At 34.4% G+C, this 27,700-nt stretch overlaps 1 protein-coding gene and 1 pseudogene across 1 annotated transcript; both read left to right on the plus strand.

Moving 5' to 3' along the window:
- Positions 1-3,025: 3,025 nt before the first annotated feature.
- LOC108473538 (receptor-like protein kinase FERONIA) lies at positions 3,026-5,708 on the plus strand (annotated as a pseudogene).
- A 6,255-nt stretch (positions 5,709-11,963) lies between these two features.
- Positions 11,964-14,988, plus strand: LOC108471014 (receptor-like protein kinase FERONIA). The gene has a single exon (XM_017772573.2). The coding sequence runs from the start codon at positions 12,162-12,164 to the stop codon at positions 14,769-14,771; it is 2,610 nt and encodes an 869-aa protein (XP_017628062.1). The 5' UTR covers positions 11,964-12,161; the 3' UTR covers positions 14,772-14,988.
- The last annotated feature ends 12,712 nt before the right edge of the window (positions 14,989-27,700 follow it).

Here is a 27,700-nt window from a genome sequence, read left to right on the forward strand (position 1 = left end):
GCCATACAAGGCCTTTCTTAGTTTACACACCATGTCTTCCATGCCAGATACCTCAAACCCCTGTGGTTGCTCGACATAAATTTCCTCCTCAAGAAATCCATTTAGAAAGGTTGATTTTACATCTAATTGATAGAAATTCCACTGCATTTGAGCTGCAAAAGCAACAATCAGCCTTATTGTGTCTAATCTAGCAAACGGTGCATATGTTTCAAAATAATCCAGACCATATTTTTGATTGAAACCTTCCACCACAAGTCTAGCCTTCAGTTTATTCAAACTTCCATCAACATTCTGTTTGGCCTCGTAAATCCATTTTACTCCAATGACCTTTCTGTTAGCAGGTCTGTCAACTAGCTTCCAAGTCTGGTTCTTTTCGATCATGGCAATCTCATCTGCCATTGCCTGTCTCCACCCCTCATCGGCATTAGCTTCTTCAAAACTGCTTGGTTCAACTTGAGTCATTTGAGCTCTTTCATAAATCTCAGCAAGAGTTCTTGTTCCTCTGACAGGTTCATCATCCAGGTCCATATCAGGACCATTTTCAGCATCTACAATCTGGTCCACTATCAGATTCTCAGAAGTAGCCTCAGGTTTACCCTTATCCCAGTTCCAGCAAGCATGTTCATCAAAGAATACATCTCTACTCACTTGGATTTTGTTGGTCAAAGGATCCAAGATCCTATAGCCTTTCTTAACAGCACTATAACCCATTAGAATCCCAAGTTGAGCCCTTTCTGATAGTTTATCTCTTTTCACAGCTGGTATGTGAGCATAGTATAGTCAGCCAAACACCCTAAGGTGCTCTACAGAGGGTTTGAATCCGAACCAGGCTTCAAATGGAGTCTTTTGTTCTAAGGCTTTAATTGGAAGCCTGTTTTGTAAGTAGACTGCAGTATTAACTGCGTCAGCCCACAAATTTTTAGGCAATTTCTTCTCAAACAAGAGACATCTGGCCATATCCAATAGACTTCTATTTTTTCTTTCACTGACCCCATTCTGTTGAGGTGTATAGACATTAGTTAACTGATGTTTAACACTAGCTTTATTGCATAATGCTTGGAACTAAGCAGAGGTGTACTCTATTCCATTATCAGTCCTGATTGTCTTCTTTCTGTTTCAATTGCAGCCTTGAACTTCACAAATACTTGAGCTACTTCTGACTTGTGTTTCAAAAAGAAAATCCAACAGAATCTAGTATAATCATCAATAAAGAGAATGAAATACTTACTTCCATTCAAGGATTCTGTCCTCATAGGGCCACAGACATCTGAGTGCACCAATTCCAGCTTAGTTGTAGCTCTCCAGGATGTGTTTGTAGGAAATGGAAGCCTAGCTTGCTTTCCAATTTGACAAACTTCACAGACATCTTCATTTTGGACTGATTTGATGAAATTTTCAGCCATATCCTTGCTGATCATTCGAGCCATTGATTTAAAGTTGGCATGACCAAGCCTTTGATGCCAAAGCTTGGATTCTTCTATGGAAGCAGCATAGACACTATCTAGCCCCTTGTTCCAGTCCACAATAAAAATCTTATCAGTCATGGCTACTGTCATGAGTATGGACCCTTTTTGGTCACTAATCTAGCACTCATTCCCTTTAAAGAGCACTGTATATCCTCTCTCAAGCAGTTGAGCTATGCTCAGCAAATTTCTATCGATTTCAGGTACAAGAAATACATCTGAGATGAGTTTGTTACCTGAAGGAGTGGATATCATCACATTACCTTTGCCCTCTGCCTGAATACATTGTCCATTTCCAATTTTAACTCTAGTCTTACAGCTTTTGTCTAGAGATTTGAAGATAGATGCATCTGGTGACATGTGGTTGGTGCAGCCACTATCAAGGAGCCACCCTTTTGTAACGTTCCCTTTTTCAGCTAAGCATGAGACTGCAAACACTTGTTCTTCACTGTCACTACCTTGTTCAGCCACCCGAGCCTCAGCAGCCTTGTGTTGTGGTTGATTCTGACCAGGTCTGTCTTTTTCTTTACACACCTTTTCAACATGGCCTCTTTTCTTGCAATATTGACATATAGCATCTGGCTTGAACCAGCATTTTGCTTCTGGATGACCAGGCTTCTTGCAATGCCTACACGGTCTATCCCATTTTCTAGGAGCATCTGTTTTAGACCTATCCCTCCAATTTTTCTTTCCTTTGTAGGCAACATTACTCGAGTTAGGCTTGACTTTGGCCTGAAATGCACCCTCCTGATGCTCCTCTATCCTGCTGGCTCTTCTTTGCTCTTGAGCATAGAGAGCATTGATAAGCTCAGTCAGGGAGATCCTTGTCAAGTCCCTCAAGTCCTCTAAGGAGGATATCTTTGCTTCATATCTCTCTGGTAAAGTAGAGAAAACCTTCTCAACTATCCTTACTTCATCAAACTACTCACCAAGGAGCCTTATACTATTTACAATAGCCATTATCCTGTCAGAGTATTGCTTGACAGTTTCCTCTTCTTTCATTTTCAAATTCTCGAAATCCCTTCTCAAATTTAGAAGCTGCTGCTGCCTAGTCCTCTCAGTGCCTTGGAATTCCTCCAACAACTTGTCCCAAGCCTGCTACAGGGCCTCACATGTCATGATCCAGTGAAGATCACATCAGAAACACAGTTCTGAATACAGGACATGGCCTTGTGCCTCTTGGTCCTCTCATCCGCATGCTGACGAATCTGAGCCACAGTGGGGTTAGCCCTCAATGGAGCTGGCTCAATGTCTATGTTGACAACTTCCCACAAGTCGAAAGCTTGGAGGTAGGTCCTCATCTTGACCACCCAGATGTGAAAACCTTCACCAGTGAAGACTGGAGGTGCTGTTGGAGAGAAGCTAGCAGAAGCCATTCAAGTTTTTGAATCAAGCAGAACAGGTCCTCAAAGACAAGAGCTCTAGATACCAATTGTTGGTGTTAACGAGCAAGCGAGCAGCTGATCTAGCTTGGCTTAAGCAGCAACTTACGATGCTTGCTGAACAAGCAAGAAGGAATCGAGCAAAAGAAAAGAAGAAGGAAGAAAACAGATGAAGAAGTAATGGAATCAGTTGAGAGTATTGATGGAAATGAAGTGTATTTCATTCATTCTACCTCATTAGCACGTTGCCATTACATATATCAAAATAAAAAAACTTACAAGTCAAATTTCTACCTAAACATATACCTACTTCCACTAAGCTTTTCAAATAACAAAAACTTAACTTGTACATTAACACAAAGCTGGTTAACAGCTCTATCAACATCAAATTACATCAATCAAAAGGCTTATAATAAACTAGACTGAGCAAAATATTAGTTCAAATCCAACAGCAACACAAAACCAAGGTTGCTGCATGCTTGTCACGAGCTTGCATAGCCAGCTTCCAGCTGCACTTGCTTCATACCAACTGCATGGAGATCAGCTTCAACAATTTCTCGTTCCGAATTCAAGTACACTTTCCCTGTTACTCCAGGCCAGAAATTCGTTCTTCTCTACTTCCATGTAGTGTCCTATAAAGAATACGACAGATCCAAGGCCTTTTTCCCTGTCAAAGCTGGTTCTTTCACTTTGCTAAAAAATTTCAGTGCTTCCCTTGTTGCAAATTCAAAGGGGAGAAATTGGTTTCCCAGAGAATTCTGTTTGAACGTGGAAGATAATGAGGTGTTGGACCTTGTTTTCACTCCATCTCGTAGTGCTTCATATGATACTTACGCTTTCATCACTGGAATTGAGATCGTGTCGATGCCTACCAATCTTTACTACACACCGCCTGACTCTTTGGATGTCCCTTTTGTTGGTCACAGTTATCCATTCCCTGTTGGGAATGACACCGCACTTGAGATGGTGTATCGATTGAATGTTGGAAGCCAATCCATTTCGCCCAACGATGATACTGGCCTTTTCAGGCTTTGGTCCGATGACTTTTTTTACATGACAGAAAAATAGCTACACTGTGAACACCTCCATGCCAATCAACTACACAATGATTCAAAGATATACGGCACCGGAGATGGTTTATCAGACTGCACAGACAATGGGCCCTAGTCTTGCATACAACAAGAAGCATAACTTATCATGGAGATTGCCCGTGGGTTCGGGATTCAAGTATATGGTGATGCTTCATTTCTGTGAATCACAAGATCTGATAAACTCTCCGGGAGACCAGACGTTTAAGGTCTTTATAAACAGTCAGACGGCTAGAGAAAATACTGATGTGATTACGTGGACTAGGCATGCCGGTGTTCCGATCCGTAATGATTATGTCGTGTTAGTATCAAAGGAGTACATCACCATAGATTTGCATCCTATTCATGCAAAGTACTATGATGTTATCTTAAATGGGATTGAAGTGTTCAAGTTGAGCAACTATGACGAATATTTGGGCGAACCAACACCTTCAGATTCGTCCAATTCTGCAGGTGCAAAATCCAGGAAGAGAAGCTTGCTTATTGGTGGTGTCGGGTGTGCGGCTAGTTTGATCGCCATAATTTCTTTATTGGTTTGCATGGTTGTTCGGCGGCAAAGAAAGGGAACAAGTTGGCTTTACTGGTGGATAAATCAAAACGAAGGGAAATCCACAAGGACCTTACTGTTACCAGATGAACTATGCCGCCATTTTTCACCGGATGAGATCAAAGCGACTACCAACAATTTCCATGATGATTTAGTTGTTGGGAAAGGTGGGTTTGGGAAAGTATACAAAGGTTTCATGGATGAAGGTGAAAAGCTAGTTGCAATCAAGCGCTTGAATCCAGAATCCAGTCAAGGTATTCGAGAGTTCTTAACAGAGATTGAGATTTTGTCTCAGCTCTGCCATGTTCATTTGGTGTCCTTAATTGGATACTGCAATGAAAAACGAGAGATGGTTCTGGTGTATGATTTTATGAGTAATGGCACTTTCTCGGATCATCTTTACGGTACTAGCTTTGCCTATGATCCTCTCACATGGAAGCAAAGGCTTGAAATTTGCAAGGGAGCTGCAACAGGATTGAACTATCTTCATACAGAAGTGAGGCATACTGTTATCCACCGTGATGTGAAGACAAGCAACATTCTTCTAGATGATAAGTTTATTGCCAAGGTTTCGGATTTTGGGTTATCGAAAGAAGACCCCAAAGCAAAGGTGCTCATAATAGGAATAAAGGGAACCCGCGGATACATGGACCCGGAGTATGCTCGGGGTCATAAATTAACCGAAAAATCAGATGTATATGCATTTGGTGTTGTGTTATTTGAAATGTTATGTGCAAGAAAAGCTGTGAATACGAAATTGCCCGAAGCTCAAATGAGCCTGGCACATTGGGCCAAGCAATGCATTGCAGATGGGACACTGTACAAGGTTATTGATCCATATTTGATTGGAAAGATAGCTTCAGAGTGTTTTAAGGTGTTTGTCGAAATTGCAGAAAGTTGCATAGCTGATGTTGGAACCGATAGGCCATCAATGAATGATGTGATGGAAAGGTTAGGGTTTGCTATAGAGTTGCAAAAGGCTACTGATGCCGAGATGTCGAAGATGGAGCCAGCAAGTGAGTGTAGCTACCCGGATATAGTGTTCCCTGTTGCTCGGGACATGGACTTCGTCGATGAATCAAAGGTGGATTCGGAGTTGGATTCAAATGTATGCAGAGTAGGGTTATTAGATTCAGATACTACTGGACTGACTTATCCTACTATTGATTCAAGCACATCAGTGGACACCTTCTGCAGCACCAACAACACAAAAAGCATAGGAAATTAGAAAATAAATGTTGGAGACTTCATGCAGCCATCCCTTAAATTCTTTTCTTTTTGCTAATTAGTAAATTAGGTGTGTTGAACTAGTTTCATGCTTTAGTCTTCGTGATCTCTATTAAGGGTTTGTATTTGATGTATTAAATGCACGAAGACTATAAATGTAATTTGCTTTTATTTTTATCTCTGTAACCTTGTTGAAGTGGAAATCACCTTACCATAGACGATAAGAGAGAGCCATTGGTTGTCTTTTGAGTTTGGAAAGAAAAAGTAATAGATGCATGCATTTTCGAAAAATATCACTTAATAATATGTATGATGTAAAATTAATTATTTTATAACTATTAGACCAAAATATATAAATGGCTTTGATTAAATTAAAACCTTTTTATTTTAGGTTAAAATATATAATTATTTTTTAATGCTATCATTCTCTTTGATCCGGCAATGGTTACAGTACCTAACATTTTGTACTTTGCAATATGTTAGAATTAAGTGACCCAAATTCTTATTTAAATAAAATACGATAAAAATAAAATAAAAGTAAAATCCATATAGAACTAGACTTCTTTTATTTTATTTTAGAATAAGATTTTTAAACCTTATTAAACTCTATCTATTTTATATTGATTAGGATAAGGTGTTTCAATCCTACTAGAATATAGCTTTACAAGCCTATAAATAGACATAGTCTATTCCTCTTGTATTGATTCAAATTTTCGACATAGTGAATTTTCTTCTACTCTGCCCGTAGTTTTTTCCCGAAAGGGTTTCTATGTAAAATTTGTGTGTGTTTTTATTTTTATTTTTATTTTATTTTTTCTCACAATAATATATTATATATTATTTTATAGTGCTAGCAGTCACATACTGATGATGTATATTGTCTCATTGAACTCGAGACTTGATGTTATATAAAGTGTTGAGTTGAGTTTCCATAATGAGTAACTCAAATACTATAGACTTGTACCTCATCCCTAATTTTTAAATTTTCAACATAGCTATATTAATTATCTATGCCACAGGGTGAAACTTTATAATTATTTGTGTCTTGAAAATTTACAAGACCAACATCTCCACCTATTGGAAAAAAAAATAGGTTTGAAAATAGTTTTCTCGCACAACGAAAAATTAAAATTTTAAAAATCAAGCCAGTTTGTGATATTTATAGCAATAAACCCTTTACCGAAAACACACCTGGGCTTTTGGATAGACAGATCATCATTGTTCTTGGCTTTTAACCAAATGACCTTCTTTGCTAGAACTTAAATCTGGCAAACCGCATGGCCTTGGACGATTTATTTGCTTCAAATTTGCCTAAGTCAACCTAACACTCAAAAAGTTAGAATTCTCCCGAAAATTCTCTAAGGCACCAAAAATAAAGTTGAAGCAAACTCAAAAGTAAAAGAGCAACGAGAAAATTGAAAAAGCCATAAGAAAGTAATGCACACCATGTGTTTGAGTAAACACTCTCAATATATTCTTTATCTCAAGAATGAAATACAATGGGACCATTACAAATGAGGGTCAAGACCTTTATTTGTAGTTGAGCTCCCCCAAATCCAATGTTATAGATTGAATTACATCAACCACTAAGATTAATGCCTATCTAGTGTCCTAAAGGTTTTAAACTCTATACATATTTATCCCTTAGGATTTATATTAATTACCCCAGTAACTCTAGTTTTACTAGTTTCACTGGGCCACCAAGGCTTCAAGTAGATAGGTTTCTCTATAACAGCCCGCCCAACGAAGTCCTAGTATCCAGTTACTGTTTAATGAGATATGATATTTAAAATGAATTTTGAATGAGTAAAGTATTAGTTTTGACTAAGTATAAGATTTTGTGAATGCGCTAATTGGGCAAATGTTGTGTTTGGCGAGCTTGGTGGTTTGGCGAACTCTCCTGTGGAGTATATGCCATCCCAGTTGTTTAGGTGTTGAAGTTAAGTTTTTAATTGATAGAATTACTTATTATTTTTTGATGGGACGATTTAGTTAGTCTAATGAGGACTGGTTAAAATGGAACTAAGTTACTGTAGTTAATAAGACTAAAATTATTATGAGAGTACTTAGTCACAGGTATCGATGGAGGGTTAGTGGGATAATTTGACTTTTCCACTAAACCTTACTTTCATGATTAGTTGTGTAAAGTTAGTAGTGACTTCTTAGATAAGTATTACGTCTTCTTTGCATCTATTTTCCTTCCAAATTTTCTTTACTCTCACTCTCTCTGAAACTTAAGACTACAAATCTACTTGAAGTTGGGTTCGCTGTATTCAGCCATCTACTTCGTTCGTTTTAGCACCTTGGTAACTATCGATGAACTCTAGGTTATTTTCTTGGTTATTTAAGTGATTTTAGAGCTACATGCTTTAGTGTCAGATGTGTATGTAAGGAAGGAAACTTCTTGATTCTAGGTTTTATGCTAATGTTTCTTACAAGCATGTTTAATTTCTGGTATAGCAATATGATAAGTTTAACTATCTATATTATAGCTCAAGAAAATCTTGAAGGTCCTCATGATAAAGGCAAAGGTCCTGCTGTTTAGACTTGGTGTTTTTCTTGGTGAGTTCCTTCTTGCTTTCATGTATGTTTTGTCTTTGTTTATACTTTGGTTAAGGTAAGTATTCATACTCTATAAAGACAAGATGTCTGTACATGAAGGATGATTGTTTGGAGTAGTTAGTTTGGTTTTGGTTTGTCTGTGATAAAGAGTATGAACTATTCTTCATGTTTAAGACACTACCTTCTATTCTAGCAAGAATGATATGAACGAAATCATGAAAATGATGATTAAGGAAAATATATTCATGGAATTGCCTTCAATACACATTGACTGGTAGATCGCGATACATAAAAATGATTGTGTAGCCTCTGGTAGGGCAATTACATGTTGTAAACCAGATTGACAAATCACAACAAAGGAAATGAATGATATGACTCTTACTAAAGGATTTGAGTACCTGGTTAACATGAAGAAAGTTTGTCTGGTTGGTGTTATAGGCGTACTGAATACGTCCAAGGAAAGGTAACAGGTGTATAGATTGTTTATGTATGGTACTCGTCATCTGGCATATTGTGTGATTGTTTAACTCTTTGAATTGACCCATTTGGGGTAATAGTAAATATTTGATATGATTTCTACGGGAACTCACTAAGTTCTTTAAACTTACTTAGTTACCTTTCATTATTAGGCTTGTTGTTGAAGTAAAGGAATTTCTGAGGACTACGCTAGAGGACAATTGCTGTTGTGAGATTTCTATTGTTTTGTATTATGCATGACATGAGGGTAATGTCAAGATGTTTAATTTTGAAGAATGAATCTCGTATTTAAACTTATGTTCATGAAAGTATGATTTTACTGAAATTACAGTGAAGTATTTATGTTTTCTTTCTTTTGAAATGTACTATTTCATGTAGTCCTGTACGACAAATGGTTTATATTTCATAACAACTTACACTATAGTTTAATTAGTTTGTGCCAGAAATAACTTTAAAGATAATGGTTTTAAAATAGTGACACGACATTCTTGGATCTTACTTGAGGATCAAGTTTGGAGTGTTACATTCTCCATGTGTTCCACGAATCAGGCTAGTTTAAGTGGGTCAAAAGAGCCCCATTTAATTAGTTGACCTCCATAAGATGTTCTGTGTGCAATGGTCACGAACTTTGATACACGGTCGATGACACTAGACCATTAAGAAGGTAAAGAATGTTTAAACACATATATATTTACATTATCACAAATCATAGTTTCATATAATACTCATTTATGCCATGGTCATCTCAATTTAAATCATAACATTTCATATCATCATATACAAACCAAATAATGAGAAAATTAGGATTCATACCTTAAACAAGCTAGTTTGTAATAAGACATATATATTGAATTCAAATCATAAAAGTACAAACCATATTAGTTACTCATCTACAACTTTCATCTTTCCTTTATTTCGAGACGACATGATGTTGTCTTCAGCTACATTCGATAATTCAATAATAAAAATGATATTAGTTTCCACCCAAACACACAAAAACATATAATCAAACATATGTTGCATTTTATTCATTTTAGGCCTTATATTGGAAATGTTCATATTTTTGGTATTTAATATAGAATCATAATCTAATTTTATATTCTTTCATTAAGGACCTTATACTTCTAATCTATAGCATAATTTCTCAATAAATTTCAATTTATTCAATTTAGTTCCTAATATTAAAGTTAACTGAACCTTTAATTCTAAGCTAGTTCCATGATATTCTAATACAATCTTAGTAAAATCTAAGTTGAAAAACTATTTTTTAATCAAATTCAAGTTTAATTTCATCATTATTAACTAACGGTAGCTAAACTAACAAATTGGATAATCAAATGCTTGGGCATGACTTAATAGGCTCAAATGATTTAAGTTCTATAAAAATCATCTAGGAAAACCTCTCTTACCTTAACTAATTAAAACTAATTTTTGTTAAAAAGCTTGGAAGGTCTTTCTTCTTCTTCGTAGGGCATGGACGGCACAATTCTAAATAATAAGATGTTGGTCTTATTCTCTTTCCCACTTGTTTTGTTTTTATACTTGCAATTAAAGTTAATTAAGCTTCTTAATTATATAACTTTTGATAATAATAAATAATTAACATGCTTAATGAAAATGGTTGGAAATGATTGTACTCATCCACTATCTCATACTAATTTAATGGGTAAATAATTATTACATCTTTTCGTTAATTGCTAATTAGGTTATTAAGTATTTTTCAAATTAAAATTTCATAGCGATTATATTTTTATAATTTAGTCTCTAAACATTAATTAATAATTTTTTGAGTTAATTTCTTAACTTTTTTTAATATATTTGATACTAATATCGTAAATCCTTCTATTTATATTTTTCTTGACTCGATTTACGAATTAAATTTTAAAACTATATTTAAATTTAAGTATCTAGTTCGATAAAGAAATTTTAATTACCTAACTAAAATAAATGGTATGATTTGAACGCTTGTTATTAAATTAAAACGAGTTAAAATGATCAAATGCATCATTTTATAGATAAAGTTGGTGGCCTCGTTTAAGTCCAAAATTATTTGGGTTCAATTTAGATAATACTTTTGAAAGTCTTAATATTATAAATATAATACATTCACAACAACAATATAAATACAAATAATAGTTTGAGTAATTATACTTCTTAGATCAAAATAATATAAAACACAATGCAAAGAACTAAAAAGAATCAGACAAAATTCATACATGACGTGCGTACATAATGTAACTAAATATCCACACATCCTAATTACATATAATAAAACTTGGATTTGGTCTCTCAAATACCAAAAACCTCCACCTTGACAGACAGCACCAAGGCCTCATTGCAATTTAGATAAATTTTTTAAAAAGTTTTGATAATTTTTTAATTTCAAACTGATTTCAACTTTTGAATCATACAGTTAATTTTAATCGAGATAATGTCACATTTAGTAAATATACTTTTATAAATGTTCAATATTGTAAATGTACTTTGAAAATGTCCAATGTGGTATTTGAACTATTAATATGTATTTTATTATGATACATATACTTTTATAAAATGTCTAATGTGGTACCTAACTATCAATATGTGTTTTATAATAGTACCGTGTTAACAACGTTAGTGAATTGCTAAACCATCAAAAAATTCAATACGTAGATTTTTCCTCCAAATCATTAAGTCCACATGAATAATACAACATTATGTGAACAATTTAAAAACAAATAACTAAGCTAAAACTTCATCTTCTCCATTTAAGCATATGATCATCTTCTTGAAGAATTTTTCATTTGAAATAATATTTTTAATTTATGTTTGAATAATATTTTATTATACATAAAAAATACAAGTATTTTCATGTTAGTTTAGTATTCACTTCTTTTTTATTAACCATATGTTTAGCTATTTGTTTTTTTTCCAATTTAATTTTTTGTTTTATTTAATTTTTCACATAACATTATATTATTCATGTGGATTTAATGATTTGAAAAAAGTTCTACATATCAATTTCCATTGGTTAATTTAATAACTCACTAAGGTTGTTAACTCTAGGTAACATGATAACACATATTGATAATTTAAGTATCATATTAAATATTTTATAAAAGTATAGATACCAAACGTGATATTATCCCATTTTAAATCAATTAGTTAAGTAGTTGACCTTCGGTCAATCTTATTTGTGAAAATATATTTAATTCAAACGAGTTTCGCGATTACCTTTTCTATTTAACTTTCCAATCATCTAGCTTTAATTTGAAGCAATATATAAAAAAGAAAAAAGAAAAAAGAAAAGAAAGACTCGTAACCTATAAACAAAAAGCTGTATGAATTTGCAAATATAGTGATAAAACATGTTCCCATTCCATCAACATATATTTACATAGACAAATATACTCATAGTCAGTTTTCACTTGTTTCCATGGAGAAGTACTCGGTAATAATTCTCATAACCATCCTTCAGTCAGCCATTTTTGTTGCATCAGAGCAGCCTGCATACGTTCCAACGGATAATATCACCCTGAATTGTGGAGCTACAACCGACTTATTAGCTAATGATGGCAGATCTTGGGCAGCAGACAAGAACTCAAAATTTGGACCTTTCGAATCATCCCACAACAAATCGCAAGCCTACGAAGCTGATACTCAAGACGGTTCCGAAACCGTGCCTTATATGACGGCCCGAGTTTCCCGTTCCGAATTCAAGTACACTTTCCCTGTTACTCCAGGCCAGAAATTCGTTCGTCTCTACTTCCATCCAGCGTCCTATAAAGAATACGACAGATCCAAGGCCTTTTTCTCTGTCAAAGCTGGTTCTTTCACTTTGCTAAAAAATTTCAGTGCTTTCCTTGTTGCAGATTCAAAGGGGAAAAATTCGTTTTCCAGAGAATTCTGTTTGAACGTGGAAGATAATAAGGTGTTGGACCTTGTTTTCACTCCATCTCGTAGTGCTTCAAACGATACTTACGCTTTCATCAATGGAATCGAGATCGTGTCGATGCCTACCAGTCTTTACTACACGCCGCCTGACTCATTGGATGTCCCTTTCGTTGGTCAGAATTATCCATTCCCCGTTGAGAATGACACCGCACTTGAGATGGCGTATCGATTGAATGTTGGGGGCCAATCCATTTCGCCCAACGATGATACTGGCCTTTTCAGGCTTTGGTCCGATGACTTTTTTTACATGACAAAAAATAGCTATGTCACTGTCAACGCCTCCGTGCCAATCACCTATACAATGATTCCGAGATATACGGCACCGGAGATAGTTTATCGGACTGCACGGACAATGGGGCCTAGTCTTGCGTACAACAAGAAGCATAACTTATCATGGAGATTGCCCGTGGGTTCGGGATTCAGGTATATGGTGAGGCTTCATTTCTGTGAACCCCAAGATCTGATAAACTCTCCGGGAGATCGGAAGTTTCAGGTCTTTATAAACAGTCAGACGGCTGAACAAAACGCTGATGTGATTATGTGGACTGGGCAAGGCAGAATTTCGATATTTAAGGATTATGTCGTGTTAGTATCAAAGGAGTACATCACCATAGATTTGCATCCTATTCTTGCAAAGTTCTATGATGTTATCTTAAATGGGATTGAAGTGTTCAAATTAAGCAACTCAGATGGCAATTTGGGCGAACCAAACCCAGAACTACGGGTGGCTCCACCACCACCTTCGGATTCGTCCAATTCTGCAGGTGCAAAATCCAAGAAGAGAAGCTTGCTAATTGCTGGTGTCGGATGTGCGGCTGGTTTGATTGCCATAATTTCTTTACTGGTTTACATGGCTGTTCGGCGGCAAAGAAAGGGAACAAGTTTGCTTTGCTGGTGGATAAATCAAAACGAAGGGAAATCCACAAGGACCTCACTGTTACCAGATGAACTATGCCGCCATTTTTCACTGGATGAGATCAAAGCTGCTACCAACAATTTCCATGATGATTTAGTTGTTGGGAAAGGTGGGTTTGGGAAAGTATACAAAGGTTTCATGGATGAAGGTGAAAAGATAGTTGCAATCAAGCGCCTGAATCCAGAATCCAGTCAAGGTATTCGAGAGTTCTTAACAGAGATTGAGATGTTGTCTCAGCTCCGCCATGTTCATTTGGTGTCCTTAATCGGATACTGCAATGAGAAACGAGAGATGATTCTGGTGTATGATTTTATGAGTAATGGGACTCTCTCGGATCATCTTTACGGTACTAGCTTTGCCTATGATCCTCTCACATGGAAGCAAAGGCTTGAGATTTGCAAGGGAGCTGCAACTGGATTGAACTATCTTCATACAGAAGTGAGGCATACTGTTATCCACCGTGATGTGAAGACAAACAACATTCTCCTAGATGATAAGTTTACTGCCAAGGTTTCGGATTTTGGGTTGTCGAAAGAAGACCCCAAAGACGAGTTGCTCATAACCGGGATAAAGGGCACCCGCGGCTACATGGACCCGGAGTATGCTCGGGGTCATAAATTAACCGAAAAATCAGATGTCTATGCATTTGGTGTTGTGTTATTTGAAGTGTTATGTGCAAGAAAAGCTCTGAATACGAAATTGCCCGAAGCTCAAATGAGCCTGGCACATTGGGCCAAGCAATGCATTGCTGATGGGACACTGTACAAGGTTATTGATCCATATTTGATTGGAAAGATAGCTCCAGAGTGTTTTAAGGTGTTTGTCGAAATTGCAGAAAGTTGCATAGCAGATGTAGGAACCGATAGGCCGTCAATGAATGATGTGATGGAAAGATTGGGGTTTGCTATAGAGTTGCAAAAGGCTGCTGATGCCGAGATGTCGAAGATGGACCCGGCAAGTGAGTGTAGCTACCCGGATATAGTGTTCCCAGTTGCTCGGGACATGGACTTCGACGATGAATCAGAGGTGTATTCGGAGTTGGATTCGAATGTATGCGGAGGAGTAGGGTTATTAGATTCAGATACTACTGGACTGACTTATCCTAGTATTGATTCAAGCACATCAATGTACACCTTCACCAGCACCACCAACAACACAAAAAGCATAGGAAATTAGAAAATCAAATTTGGAGACTTCATGCAGCCAAAAGGCTATATCTCTTAATTTCGTTTCTTTTTGCTAATTAGTAAATTAGGTTTGTTGAACTAGTTTCATGCTTTAGTCTTAGTCATCTCTATTAAGGGTTTGCATTTGATGTATTAGTAATGTTTAAAATTGGTGGTTGTTTCAACGCATGAAGACCATAAATATAATTTGCTTTTATTTTGGTCTCTCTTACCTTGTTCAAGTACAAATCACTTAGCCATTGGTTTCCTTTTGACTTCCTTGTCTACTCTCCATCATAAATTAATTTTTTTATGCTATCTTTCTCTTTGATCAATCAAAGGGTAAACCTTTCTTCTCATCTTTGCTTTTTGTTCTTTCATTGGTATCTTTCATTTTTCATTTTATTACTTTCCAAATTTTAAGAAATAATTGTAATCTAAATTTATTTTTATGAAGATTTTTTTTCAATCTTTCATTAAAGTTTTCTTTCCTACAATTTAAATCCACTTGAAGAAAAAAGTATAATCTTGAGAAAGTCTTTTTGCCAACTACAATCTCTAATCTTTATTTCATGGTTATAAGTGAAGTCGAACAAGTTTTTAAAGGATCCAATGAAATTTTACTTTTGATAGTCTATATTTTTATAATTTTTAAAGAATTAAATCAAACTTTTATAATTTTAGGGAAGGTCAAAGTACAATTTTATATTTATTAATTTAAAATTTTTAAATTTTTAAAAACTTAAATAATTATTTTTTATTTTAGGGAGTCAAGCCTATGCCAACCCCTAGCTATGTCTCTGTTTATGGTATATAATAGGTGCCAACTACAATATCTAACTTATATTTCATTAATTCTTTTTCAGAAAATTGGGAAAAGAAAAGATTGATAGTACAAAAAGTTACGGTAAAAAAAAAACACTTACATTGGAAACTAAATGGAGAAGTCAAAATGAAATGTTGTAACCTAAAATAAAAAAGTTTTAACTTAATATGATGCATATGATATAATGGTTATAAAATAGTGTAAAATTAAGTAATTTTTTTAATGTAAGTTGATGGCTCCTATTTTTATATATATTTTAAAAAAAATTTGATTGTTAGAAATATAAATATACACTATAATTTTCTTTTTAAATGGAACTAGATCTTGGTTGTCAAAACTATTTTTTGTAAAAGGGGTCGACTTTGATTTTAAAAACGAAAACGAACATGGGAGTCGCCACCAATCCTTTTTGATGAGGTGGGATTGCGTCACCTCGAAAAGTGGTTGTTTTTAACAAACTGTTTGATTTATTAAAACAACAATTTTGGTCTACGAAATTCAAAAAGATGGGTTCGGGAGTCGGTTATGCACGAGGAATGATTAGCACCCTTGTAACGCCCAAAATTGGTACCTAGTTGATTACTTCATGTTTTAGTGCCGAGAATTGAAAATCTTTAATAGATTTAAAATACGATCCTTTGTTAAAATTTTAAAAAATTTTCGAGAAAGAGGTATTTTTCACGTTAATCGAAAAAGAGAATTACGTCCTATATGTTAAGACACAATGTCTTAAATTCCCGATACGAGAATAAATGCCGAAAAATTTACTTATTTTGAAAGATATTTGATTATCTTGATTTTAGAAAGAAATCATATTCCGTAAGTTGGAACATGATTTTTTCTTGACTCCCGAGATTATTTAAAATTTAGTTTTTTTTTTAATCGTTTATTCAGATTTATCGAGAGAATCAAAACCGCGTAAGTTAGGGTACGACCTTTCAAATCTCAAAATACGAAGTATCACTTATTTTAAAATCATAATTTATGTATCGAGTAAAGATTAATGTGACACGAATTTGTAGTGATAATGGCACAATATGCTTGAAAAAAAAGCAGTATTAATATGCATAATGAATAATAATGAATGTGATAATATAAATAACAATAATAAGAGCAAAAATAATAAATAAAAATAAGATAAATAATAAAAGAAATAAAATAAAAATAAAACAACCAATTATAAAAAATAAGTAAATAAACAAAAAATAAACAAATTGAAAATAAACAAATAAATAAAAGAATAAAGAAATATTAAATAAAACCATTAAAATGATAATAATAATAATAATAATAGTAATAATAATAATAAATAAGTAGAGAAATAAAACACATATACATAATACTAAAGTTAAGTATTCTAAAAGTAAAAGAATGAAAAATAAATAAATTAGTAAAAATAAAATTTAGGCATTAAAAAATGGATATAAAAATAAAAATTAGGTAATTAAAATTAAGAATAATGGACAAATTAATGAATAAGTAATAAAATGAATTAATCAAAGGATTATATTGAAATCGAGTAAAATTAGAGGCAAAATTTGTAATAAATTAAAATAAAAAAACGAATAAGAACTAAAATGACATTCGCGAAAACATATGAGGACTGAATGAGAAAATATCTCAATCTTTGGGAACGCGTCCTTCCAGCAAGCCGAGGACTAAACTGAGAACGGAGAAAAATTAAGGGGCGAAATTTCTAAAAATAGAAAATAGTGAAATTAGGGGGAAATTGAAACATTATGAAAAAGTGAAAGGGGCAAAAGCGCTATAATGGCCTAAATTCAAAGTTATCGGAATAGTAGTTTCGTAACTAAAAATTAGATTTAAAGAGAAATTTATTTTAATATTTTTGCATGAAAATTGATATGATAGGAAAAAAGTATGAAAATATTGATAGAAAAATTTTACCGATTTATTGGTTAGTTAGAAAAAGAAATTATTGAAGAAATTGGGTAAAAATAAGGTATCGGGACCTCTATCTCATAAAACCGAGTTGAAAATAATTTTATAAATATTTATAAAATGTTAGTAATGTGGTATTAAAATTTCGTTAGGAAATTTTAATATTTGAGTAGTCAATTAAATGAAAAAGACTAAATTGTAATAGGTGTAAAAGTTGCTAGAATGATTAAATAGCTTAAGAGTCTAATGATAAAGGATTTAAAAGAAAATTAGACCCAAAATTTATTATGGCTGGACGGCAAGGGCATGAAATCAGCACGAAAATTGATAAATTAAGGGAACAATTGGAATATTGCAAAATTAACTAAATAAAGCTAGGACTAAATAGGAAATATCTAGATTTCTCTTCATTTCTCTTCAATTGCAGCAGCTAAAAATGCCATAGGAGGGTTCTAGAAGCTGTTATTTCATAATTTTTGCACCAAGTGAGTTAATCCTTGCCTTTTTCTTGTAATTTTTGTGTTTCTAAGACTTTTACAACTAAGTCCTACTATTAAATTCATTAGTTTTTGATTTCATGGATGAAATTGAAAGTCACCATGGTTGAGTGCTGTAATTTTATGATGAAATAGAATGAAATTAAATATTTAATTTGTTTATGAGATGATTTTATTAGGTAATTTCAATAGAAATTGATTTTTAGGACCTAATTGTGAAAATGCTTGGAATTAAAGTCTATTGCTGAAATTATGATTCCTAAAGTTTGTAAACTAGTTTAAGGTGATAGAATAAAATGTTAATTGAGAAAAATCAGCTCAATTGAGAGGCTAATTGAGTAGGGATGAAATTATCAGTTATTAAAAGCTTAGGGGGAAAAATGGTAATAAACAGCTTGCACAAAAACAGTTTGGACAGCAGCTGTAAACTATCTTTGAAAAATCACCATAAATTGTAGAAATTGAATTAGAAGATGAAAAAAATATGGAATTAAATATTATTAAGTCTAATTTCTCATAGAAGAAATAGTGTAAGAAATGAATTTTAAATTTTGAGATATAATAAATTTTTGAGATAAGGTCAGAATGAATTCGAGTTCCCCTGTTCTGAATTTGAAAAATCATAAAAAATTGAATAAAAATAATTGTGGGCTTAAATTTATATGTATAGAATTCTGAATGAGTCTATTTTTAAGAAAAATAAATGATAACATCATTTGAATCCTGTATGAAGAGATAATAAATTTTTAGTGAAGAAGGGTCAGAACTGTCAAACAGCAGAACAGGGGTGAATTTAAAGAATAAACTGTACTTATTGGCTAAACCAAAAATTCTGAAAATTTTATGGTGAGAAGATATATAACTCTAGCTTCAGGGAAAATTAATGGATATTAATTTGGAGTTCTGTAGTTCGAGTTATAAATAATTTAGTGACTATGACTCAAATAGACAGCTTTGAATAAACTATAAATAATAATAGTTGAATTATAGAGAATATTGCATATGAACATGAAATGTATTAAATTGATAATTAAATTTATTTATTTAGATCCAGAAGATTCAAATACGAAGCTAGATCGAGGAAAGGAAAAAATTCAGGATTAGTAGATTTTTTTTGTTTACAAACAAGTATCAAGGTAAGTTCATGTAACTCGAATTATATTCTTAAATGCTTGAAATGCATGTTTTTGATATGAATATGATTTGAATGTTCATTTTATAGAAATTTATGAAACATTGATATATTTGATAAAAGGGGAAGAAATCCCGGTTAATTGAAAGGAAAATTCGATGGAACTTTGAAAAGGAATTGACGGTAAAAAGGATCTAGCCCGGACGGGTGATCCTATCCTTATATAGCCCTCCCGAAGAATATGTGGAAAATGGATTTAGCTTTGACGGGTAATCTGAATTAGGATCTGAATTTAGCCTCGGTGGTAAGTCGATCAAGCTCATTAGAGTAATTGTCGTTGCGAGGATTTAGCTTTGACTGGTAATCACGACAAATACTCTATGAGTTTATCTTCAGGGATTTAGCTCGGATGGTAATCCCATTTGCAAGGTTGAGGTTCAGCGGAGTGTGCTCTCTGAAATGGAAATGTGCGCACATGAATAAGAATTGACGGACGAAATGTACACTAAAGTGTACCTCTGAATTTCCATCGAAATTCGATAAATTTAACGGATAAATATGGAAAAATAACAAGGAAATGGAAATCATGGTATTGATGAGCTCATCAATCATGGTATATATTATTGGTACATGGAAATTTTGTACTAACTTGAATGTTGAGTTTGTGCATATTAGGGTAATAATGCATTGAATGGATATATGAATGTTTATTGTATTGTATTGTATTGTATTGAAAATATTAGGTAAGTATAAATAGTTGAATTATAGAGACTGTTGCATATGAACATGAAATGTATTAAATTGATAATTAAATTTATTTATTTAGATCCAGAAGATTCAAATACGAAACTAGATCGAGGAAAGGAAAAAGTTCAGGATTAGTAGATTTTTTTTGTTTACAAACAAGTATCAAGGTAAGTTCATGTAACTTGAATTATATTCTTAAATGCTTGAAATGCATGTTTTTTATATGAATATGATTTGAATGTTCATTATATGGAAATTTATGAAACATTGATATATTTGATAAAAGGGGAAGAAATCCCGGTTGAATAAAAGGAAAATTCGATGGATCTCTGAAAAGGAATTGACGGTAAAAAGGATCTAGCCCGGATGGGTGATCCTATCCTGATATAGCCCTCCCGAAGAATATGTGGAAAATGGATTTAGCTCGGACGGGTAATTCGAATTAGGGTCTGAATTTAGCCTGAACTGGTAAGTCAGATCCAAGCTCATTAGAGTAATTGTCGTTGCAGGGGATTTAGCCTAGACTGGTAATCCCGACAATACTTTATGAGTTTATATTGCAGGGGATTTAGCCTGGACTGGTAATCCCGCTGCAAGGTTGAGGTTCGCGGGAGTGTGCTCTTTGAAATGAAAATGTGCGCACATGAATAAGAATTGACGGACCCGGAAATGTACACTAAAAGTGTACCTCTGAAATCCATCAAAATTCCGATAAATTCAACGGGATAAAAATGGAAAAATAACAAGGAAATGGAAATCATGGTATTGATGAGCTCATCAATCATGGTATATATTATTGGTACATGGAAATTTTTGTACTAACTTGAATGTTGAGTTTGTGCATATTAGGGTAATAATGCACTGAATGGATATATAAATGTTTATTGTATTGTATTGTATTGAAAATATTAGGTAAGTATAAATAGTTGAATTATAGAGAATGTTGAATATGAACATGAAATGTATTAAATTGATAATTAAATTTATTTATTTAGATCCAGAAGATTCAAATAAGAAGCTAGATCGAGGAAATGAAAAAGTTCAGGATTAGTAGATTTTTTTTGTTTACAAACAAGTATCAAGGTAAGTTCATGTAACTTGAATTATATTCTTAAATGCTTGAAATGCATGTTTTTGATATGAATATGATTTGAATGTTCATTATATGGAAATTTATGAAACATTGATATATTTGTTAAAAGGGGAAGAAATCCCGGTTAAATGAAAGGAAAATTCGATGGATCTCTGAAAAGGAATTGACGGTAAAAAGGATCTAGCTCGGACGAGTGATCCTATTCTGATATAGCCCTCCCAAAGAATATGTCAAAAATGGATTTAGCCCAGACGGGTTATCCGAATTAGGGTCTGAATTTAGCCTGAACTGGTAAGTCAGATCCAAGCTCATTAGAGTAATTGTTGTTGCAGGGGATTTAGCCTGGACTGGTAATCCCGACAATACTCTATGAGTTTATATTGCAGGGGATTTAGCCTGGACTGGTAATCCCGCTGTAAGGTTGAGGTTTGCCGGAGTGTGCTCTCTGAAATGGAAATGTACGCACATGAATAAGAATTGACGGACCCGGAAATGTACACTAAAAGTGTACCTCTGAAAATCCACCGAAATTCCGATAAATTCAACGGGAGAAATATGGAAAAATAACTAGGAAATGGAAATCATGGTATTGATGAGCTCATCAATCATGATATATATTATTGGTACATGGAAATTTTTGTACTAACTTGAATGTTGAGTTTGTGCATATTAGGGTAATAATGCACCGAATGGATATATGAATGTTTATTGTATTGTATTGTATTGAAAATATTAGGTAAGTATAAATAGTTGAATTATAGAGAATGTTGCATATGAACATGAAATGTATTAAATTGATAATTAAATTTATTTATTTAGATCCAGAAGATTCAAAAACGAACCTAGATCGAGGAAAGGAAAAAGTTCCGGATTAGTAGATTTTTTTTGTTTACAAACAAGTATCAAGGTAAGTTCATGTAACTTGACTTATATTCTTAAATGCTTGAAATGCATGTTTTTTATATGAATATGATTTGAATGTTCATTATATGGAAATTTATGAAACATTGATATATTTGATAAAAGGGGAAGAAATCCCGGTTGAATGAAAGGAAAATTCGATGGATCTCGAAAAGGAATTGACGGTAAAAGGATCTAGCTTCGGACGGGTGATCCTATTCGATATAGCCCTCCCGAAGAATATGTGGAAAATGGATTTAGCCCGGACAGGTAATCCGAATTAGGGTCTGAATTTAGCCTAGACTGGTAAGTCAGATCCAAGCTCATTAGAGTAGTTGTCGTTGAAGGGGATTTAGCCTGGACTGGTGATCCCGACAATACTCTATGAGTTTATATTGCAGGGGATTTAGCTTGGACTGGTAATCCCGCTGCAAGGTTAAGATTCGCGGGAGTGTGCTATCTGAAATGGAAATGTGCGCACATGAATAAGAATTGACGGACCCGGAAATGTACACTAAAAGTGTACCTCTGAAAATCCATCGAAATTCCGATAAATTCAACGGGATAAATATGGAAAAATAACAAGGAAATGGAAATCATGGTATTGATGAGCTCATCAATCATGGTATATATTATTGGTATATGGAAATTTTTGTACTAACTTAAATGTTGAGTTTGTGCATATTAGGTAATAATGCATTGAATGGATATATGAATGTTTGTTGTATTGTATTGTATTGAAAATATTAGGTAAGTATAAATAGTTGAATTATAGAGAATGTTGCATATGAACATGAAATGTATTAAATTGATAATTAAATTTATTTATTTAGATCCGTAAGATTCAAAACGAACCTAGATCGAGGAAAGGAAAAAGTTCCGGATTAGTAGATTTTTTGTTTACAAACAAGTATCAAGGTAAGTTCATGTAACTTGACTTATATTCTTAAATGCTTGAAATGCATGTTTTTATATGAATATGATTTGAATGTTCATTATATGGAAATTTATAAAGGGAAGAAATCCGGTTGAATGAAAGGAAAATTCGATGGATCTCTCGAAAAGGAATTGACGGTAAAAGGATCTAGCCCTGACGGGTGATCCTATTCGATATAGCCCTCCCAAGAATATGTGGAAAATGGATTTAGCCGGACGGTAATCCGAATTAGGGTCTGAATTTAGCCTAGAGGTAAGTCGATCCAAGCTCATTAGAGTAGTTGTCGTTGAAGGGATTTAGCTCGGGTGGTGATCCCGACAATACTCTATGAGTTTATATTGCGAGGATTTAGCTTGGACCGTAATCCATTGCAAGGTTAAGATTCAGCGGAGTGTGCTATCTGAAATGGAAATGTCTTGCACATGAATAAGAATTGACGGACGAAATGTACACTAAAAGTGTACCTCTGAAAATCCATCGAAATTCCGATAAATTCAACGGGATAAATATGGAAAAATAACAAGGAAATGGAAATCATGGTATTGATGAGCTCATCAATCATGGTATATATTATTGGTATATGGAAATTTTTGTACTAACTTAAATGTTGAGTTTGTGCATATTAGGTAATAATGCATTGAATGGATATATGAATGTTTGTTGTATTGTATTGTATTGAAAATATTAGGTAAGTATAATTCTTGTTACATGAGCTTACTAAGCACAAAGTGCTTACCCCGTTTCCTTTTTCCCTATTTTGTAGTGTTAAGAGCTCGGAGGTCGAATTTGGTCGGAGACACATCACACTATCAACTTCAGGATTTCAGTATATAAAGAAACTTTATTTTGGAAATCAATGGCATGTATAAGCTAATAAAGTAATTGATTCTGTAAAATGAATGTAGAGTTAGCCATTAGTATGGTTAACAAACCTGGTTTTGGGTATGTGATGACGTTATTTTATAAATATGTATGAATTTATCTTGAAAATATGTTGAATTGGATTGGTTGATGTGGATTGTTTTTGGTTTAAAATTTCAGGAAAGGTTAGATATCTATAAAAGGGTTTTATTGAGTTAAAAAAAAATTTAATTCGTAAACTCCGGTTTTACTTCATACCCTATTCCGACAATGAATACGGGTAGGGGTACTACAAGCGCAATAAGACCATTTTTCAAAAACATGCGGATCTTGCCGGGCGGGTTGGGTCGAACGAATCGGGTAGGCCAAAACGACGTCATTTTGGGTGTTTGAGGCTAGTCCCAAGACGACGTCGTTTTGGGGGCCTATATAAGTCAGAAAATTTTTTAAAAATCATTTTCACATCCACTTAAAAAAACAGAAAAATGCTCTCTCCTCTCTCTCTCTCTCTCACTTTCAACCTCTTCTCTGGCCATGGCTCCGGCCATTGGCTGCCGGTCACCGGCGATGGTGTCGTCGTCCATAGTGGCTGGAAAGAAAAAAGTTCTATTTTTTGGGTTTTTTTGGCTTCCCGAGCCTAAAGGAGTTGTTTTTCATCGAAAACGATGAACCTCAGCCACCCATGGTGACGAGATTCGAAAAGTCAGGTTAGTTTTTCAACCCTTTCGTATTTTCATTTTTTTTAAAAAAAGACTAGAAGCAAAATCAAACGAAAAAAAAGTAAAAAATAAAAATAAAAACAAAATAAAAATGCAACTTTTAATATGTTAATTGTTTCTGCTTGGATATTTCAAATCCGTGTGTTTGTAATTTTTTTTATTTTTTGATTCAATTGCTTCTGTTTTTTTGTATTCCCAAAAAAAGAATCTTCTATTACATTCGGTTTAACATGGCTTATATAGCCATTTTACATGGCTTTATTCTGTTGTTTATGCTGTCACTTTTGCTTTTGGTCTTTTGTAGGTGGCGGTGCAAGTGGAGGGCGGTTGACATGACAATGGCAATGGCAGTAGGGCGACAGTAGACCTAGGTGCGGTGCACCTAGGGTTTTCTCTCTTTTTTTTTCTGAAAAGTTTTTAGGATTTGGGCTTATTGGGCCACTAGGATTTTTATTTTTGGCTTGTAATAATTTGGACTTGGACTTTTTATTTTTTTGGTTTTACTTATTTGGTTTTGGGTTTTATTTATTATTTGGGCCACGGGCAAAATAGGCTCGTAACAGCTGCCTGTCTTTACTCATTATCGTGTAATGGGAATGGAGCAAAGACCTTAAAAAGGGTCAATTTTGCCTTGACTGGTTGAATCTCGACTTCTTTCGTGCTCATCTTCTTAAGTAGCCTCATTTCAACCCACTACATCTTCAGAGGTATAGAAATTGTCGCTTCGATCTACTCCACTGCAACTTCCGGGAGATAAGACTTGTAACTTTAACCTACTCCACTGCAACTTCAGGGAGATAAGGTTTATAGCTTTTATCTGATCTACCTTGTAACACCCCGAACCCGTGACCGTCGCCGGTGTCAGACACGAGGGGTTAACGGGCCAAATCCTCTCGTAGTACCAACCAATTTGGCATTTCCAGACAGGCTGGAAAACTGCATCACTGTCGCCTTAAAAATCATATCTCGAGTTCCAAAACTCGGAAACTGATTCTGTAAATTTTCCCTAAATTTAGACCCATATATCCATCCATGGATTTATTTCTAGAATTTTTGGTCAGGCCAATTGGTACAGTTTATTAGTTAAAGTCACCCATGTTACAGGGGTCGACTACACTGACCTTCGTGTGTTACAACTTGAATATCTCTCTGTACAGGGCTTTAATACTGGTGCCGATTGTTTCTAATGAAACTAGACTCAAAATGGAATCTGCACATATAAGGCATGACTTCTAATTCTTTCTGGATAATTTATAGTAAATTTTCAAAGTCGCGACAGGGGACCCAGAAACCGTTCTGGCCCTGTCTCACGAGAACTTTAATATCTCTCAGTATACTGCTCATATGGTCGTTTCGTTTCGTCCATATAAAAATAGATTCATCAAGGTTAAATTTCATAATTTATTCACTATTTAATTCTACTTTTCCTATTTTTAGTGATTTTTCAATCTCATCTCACTGCTGCTGTCCGCAACAGTTACTGCAGTAGACTATGCCAATTTCATGAATCTTTCCTTGGCCTTAATCATCCATCATACATGACACAAATTATGGCCACCTTATCAAAATTAAAGTTTCTAAGACTCGTGGCTATAGGTTCTAGCATCCCACTCGACGACCACATAGGCCATTTTCACATGGCTTAAAGTTTACAACCCACAGTTCAACAAAACATAATAGCCTATACATGCCAAATGTTCTTCAACAACGAAGACAATACCAAAAGATTTCAGCCGGTGTGATGACTTCAACGACGGTTCCGATCACGCAAACAATACGAGTCCGAGAGACCTAAAATGGGTGACAAGAAAACACCGAGTGAGTTTATAACTCAGTAAGTCATAAGCATTCATCAATCCACTGATAAAGTTACTACAACATGAAACAATAAACGAGGCTAGGTACTCATCCATATCGAATCTATACCATAATTCCTCGGACCTTTCGGTTCAATCTCATACCAAGTCATACATCCACATTTCATATTCTACACAACAAGATATTTGAGGCATTTTCACACACTAACTCATTTCCACCACAATCATACAATTTCAATCATCACATAGATTTAAAGCTTACCAAGCTCAACCCCGAGCATGAACATATTGCCTATTCGTCACGAGCTCAAGGTACTTACCCGATCCGCTGTCCATACTCAACTCGATGGAGACACACCCTCCATATATATAGAGTACGCACACACAGTGCTTAATACTCGATTTCGCACACTTAGTGCCATGCGATTTAAGCCCGCACACATAGTGCCATACCCTTCGAGCTCGCACACCCAAAGGTCAGATATTTCCAGCATGCACACTTAGTGCCATATATTTCCAGCATGCACACTTAGTGCCATATATTTCCAGCACGCACACTTAGTGCCAATCTCATCACCGTACACACGTATTGCTCAAGACACTTAGTGCCGAAAGCAAACTTTCTACACATTTCACTATTTCTTTTACATTCAACAATTGTCATCACTCCATACACATACAATTTCATTTATATATATATAGCATCCCATTAAACACAATTGCATAGATTTTACAATCATTTAAGCAATATCAAACATATGTGCTTAATGACTTACCTTGTTTTGGGTAGAACGGTTCCAATTCGGCTACTCGTTTGCTTTCTCCTTTCCTTTGTCCGATTTAGTTCCCCTTTGCTCTTGAGCTTAATTTAACAAATAAATTGGTTTTATCATTTGAGCATCGAAAGAGGAATTCAAGATGCCTAGCCAATATATATATATATATCTACTCATTAGGCATCAAAGTCGTATATGTACAAAATCATGAATCGAACTCAACACCTTAGTTAATATTCCTCTTAGCCGAATTTTCTAAGCCAAGAATAGGCATCAATATGCTTGCCTCTAACCGAATGCATGCACACCAATTTCCCCTCATGTGGCCGAATATGCATGTCCATGTTGAGGCCAATTATGCACTTAATACCACACAAAAACAGCATGCATTTTACTAACTAACACATTACATATTGTAGCTCAATACACATCTCTCATGTACTACATAACCGAAAACATCATCACAAGCAAATATACACCTTGAAATAGTATATATGTCATACCAATTCATCATGTGCAAACACATATTCATGTAGGTGCAAGGGCCGAATCTTAAGTTGTTTATATCCAAATATAAACACATATCCAAAGCTCAAATCTTACCTACCATGCAACATGCATGAATCATACTTGTGGATATACCATGACCGAATACATCACAACACCATCATTTTGGTCATGATTAAGCAAAGAACTTAATGTCTTACTCAAAAATACTAAAAAGAAAGTCCA

The sequence above is a fragment of the Gossypium arboreum genome, chromosome 7 (genome assembly GCF_025698485.1).
Source record: "Gossypium arboreum isolate Shixiya-1 chromosome 7, ASM2569848v2, whole genome shotgun sequence".
Taxonomy (NCBI): Eukaryota; Viridiplantae; Streptophyta; class Magnoliopsida; order Malvales; family Malvaceae; genus Gossypium; species Gossypium arboreum.